This window comes from Coccomyxa subellipsoidea (genome assembly GCF_000258705.1).
Source record: "Coccomyxa subellipsoidea C-169, whole genome shotgun sequence".
NCBI classification, from domain to species: domain Eukaryota; kingdom Viridiplantae; phylum Chlorophyta; class Trebouxiophyceae; family Coccomyxaceae; genus Coccomyxa; species Coccomyxa subellipsoidea.
In genome coordinates, this window is record NW_005178038.1 from 2,423,135 (window position 1) to 2,426,431 (window position 3,297).

Consider the following 3,297-nt stretch of genomic DNA (forward strand, 5'->3'; position numbering starts at 1 on the left):
CCCTCGCCGGCTTGACCACTCACACAGTAAGAAGGATAGGCTTGTGGCGAGCGCTGCCACCACAGAGAATGTCGTCAAGAAGGAGCAGTACAACAGAAGCATGGGCGAGTGAGTAATCAATCAAGTGTGCAGCATGCATAATGTGCCTTCACCCACTGTCAAAGGCTCCTAGAAGTCTATTACCCCTCTTTCTCTGCAGGGATGCATGAAGAAAATTGCTTCTCGCATCACCTATGTAAATTTTGCCACCTGCTGCCTTACTGATGCGATGCATGAAATTTATGAGCATGTGCATGGTGCCTGACCAGGCAGATGCAGTGGTGCCACTTAAACCCCTATGAGTACCACCCAGAGAGGGGCCTGTACTACCACGAAGTAGCGTCCAACCTGCTCTGCGGATCCCAGCCGCAGACGCCGGCAGATATCGAGCACCTCCATGCAGGTTGGTCCCTGCATCATACACACCTCTTACAAACCATTACAGATGCAACAGCATCCTGCTTGGGAAGGTTCAAGCATGTGCCTGCTCTTGACATGCTGATGTCTGCGCAAAGGCACTTGCTGCTCCATAGGCAGCATTTTGCAAGCGCTCAGCTGCAAAGCACAATCCACAAATGCCAGGATCTCTGCAATCAAAACATCAGCCTGTTGCAGAACCAGAGTGTTGATGCAGAGGGGCATGTGTGTTGCTGCAGAGGGCGTGACAAACATCGTGAACCTGCAAGAGGACAAGGACTTTGCGTACTGGGGCGTTGACTTTGAGGCCTACCGCCGCCGCGCTACAGAGCTAGGCATGTTCCTCGACCGCCGCCCGGTGCGCAGCCGCACCCCTCTTCATGCTTCTTTGGCTCTCCTCCTTATGGGCTCTTTGCAGCCCAAAGCAAGTGTTCTCTGTCGCTTGGCCGCAAGACAGCGGTAAGGCCAGAGGTTTCGATGGGCTCAGCCCAGCCCTCATACCCTCGTGAGCTGAGGGGAGAGGTAGGCAGCTGCTGAATTTCACATCACAGCTCGTCAGACGATTGCTGTGCTGGTCAGTCTGTGGGATCCTTCCAGAGGTGCTGCTTTCCACACATGCATGGGAATAACCGTATTTGCACATGGAACCTGAGACGGGCCAAAAGGACCAAATCTCTGCATCCGAGGTGATTTCATCCCATATTGAGAGGGGCGAGAAGTATTTTAACCGCAGTCGTTTGCGCAGATTGTGGACTTTGATGGGGAGAGCCTGCGGCGGAGCCTGCCGCGGATCGTGCTGGCGATAGCAGGCGCGCTGTCTGTGGGCGGCCGCGTGTACGTTCACTGCACGGCCGGTCTCGGACGCGCGCCGGCTGCATGCATCGCCTGGCGCTACTGGTTCGGTGGCATGCAGCTTGACGTGGTAGGGCCAATGCATCCACCCTTGCACCGACCTTGTGTATGGCCTGTAATCATGCACCGTACACCTCTGTATTCAACGTTCCAGGGGCTTGTGAAACATATTTCGCCAGGCCAGGAACAATATGGTCATCCGTGAGGAAGCACCCGCAAAGTGGAAATCCCTGTCCAGCGCAGCATGTGGTGTCTTGTGTGGAATGCTTGTGGCAGTAAGCCAGATGGTGTGTCTGTGCAAAGAGGAGAGATGTGAGCCGATTCTGTATTTGAAAGCATCAGCCGTGCACTCCACCTCAGAGTACAAACACCGGATAAGCCTGCCAAGTTACATGCCTGTGCACTCAAGTCCTCTAAGCCAGGTTTGAAACCGCGCTGAAGGGATGAGGATGAGAGCCTATCATGACCCTGGAAGAGGGCATCACTGCTATGGCTTGACTGACAATGCTGGTGGCCTGCAGGCGTACACGGCGCTGACGGCGATCCGGCCATGCGGCCCGAAGCGCGACGCGATTCGGGCAGCCACGTACGATTTGCTCGACAGCCGCGGATGGCACGAGTTCCACAACCTGCCCTCCGACGCGTACGCGTGCCTCAACGACGATGACCGCACTCGGCTGCAGCAACGCCTGCGCGAGCGCTGCTAGATTTGCAATATGGAACTTCCCGGCGCATTGCCGGGGAGGGTTCTGTGTACATTCAATTTTTTTGATTGTTTTGCTGCACACAAGATGAGCAGCTTCTGATGGCGTCATCTGCCAGAGGCCGTTGTCCAAATATGATGTTGTTTGGCAGTCTGGGCAGCTGTCACTGCTTCCAACTGTCTTGTAGGATTTCTTGGGCACTGGTGCGCTTGCCAACTGGCCGCCAGTGCCTGTGGACGTTTGCAGTGGTTATAGCTTGTGTTGCCACCACCGTTGTCAGCTGTGTTCTGTAGTATTTATTGGCGGCTGGCGCACCCGCCAGCTGGCGGGTGCGCAAGCCGTGTCAAGCTCTGAAAGCCGGCCATTGTCTCTGGGAGATACAAAGTTGGAGGCCCGATTCCTTGAGCCCAAGATTGGGCCACAGAGCAGCGCTTATATATGTTATAGTCATATTGTGTTTCTCTGATTGGAGAGATTATACTTTTGTGGTGACAGATGCTTGTCTTCCCAGCGAGTCAGGGCACACCACTTCAGGTTGCTGATACTTGAGAGGTGCCAGGGCAAGTGCTGCAAAGCCAAAAGTGCTGACCAAGGAGTCACTGTTTTTCCTCTTGTAGGTTTAATTCACTCATTTAAAATATCTGAACTTAAGATGCACATGTGCATGCATGCAGCTGACGCTCTGTGGCTTGCTTCCCATGGGCAAGGTGTAAACATGTGGCCACCACTGCAGAGTACACATTAGAAATGGCCTTATACTATATGATATGCCCATGCATGCACTGTGCGCACTGAGAGCATCACATCAGCGCACATAGGACATCTTCCCAACGAGGCCACAGCTTTTGCTGTCTGTAAGCCTTATGCGCAGAGAGGCAGTCATGCTCTTAGTCCAGGATGTGGTCCGGCCGCAGCCGCGAATGGGACTTTCTTGGGCCCAATTGGGCAAGCAAGCTAATTCTTACGAAATACGTGGCTCTGTAGACTGGCCAGCTGCAGCAATTGGACTGTCTTGGGTGAAATTCACCTGTGCAAGACCTGCACCTTTCCGGTTGGCCTCGAGAAACAAGATGTCCTTCCCTTTGAGTCAACGTAAGGCGAGAGGAACGCATGCAAAATGTTGTGATGCTGATGTCACCATTCTGATGATAGGACTTGCATTCGACGGCGATTGTCACTTACAAACAGTTTTTTGACAGCGGGAATGTGAGGGGTTGCCTTTTTCCGGCACTCAGAGAATAATGCTCAATTTAATTCGAGTATAATCCAAATATCTAGAAGTAAG

At 53.3% G+C, this 3,297-nt stretch overlaps 1 protein-coding gene across 1 annotated transcript; it reads left to right on the forward strand.

Moving 5' to 3' along the window:
- Window positions 1-312: 312 nt before the first annotated feature.
- On the forward strand, window positions 313-2,000 carry COCSUDRAFT_8006 (dual-specificity protein phosphatase 6; the record flags this gene model as incomplete). The annotated part of the gene is made up of 4 exons (XM_005649345.1): window positions 313-442; window positions 696-814; window positions 1,202-1,378; window positions 1,830-2,000. Coding segments are annotated over 4 exons (597 nt in total), but the record flags the coding sequence as incomplete, so codon positions are not given.
- Between the last annotated feature and the right edge of the window lie 1,297 nt (window positions 2,001-3,297).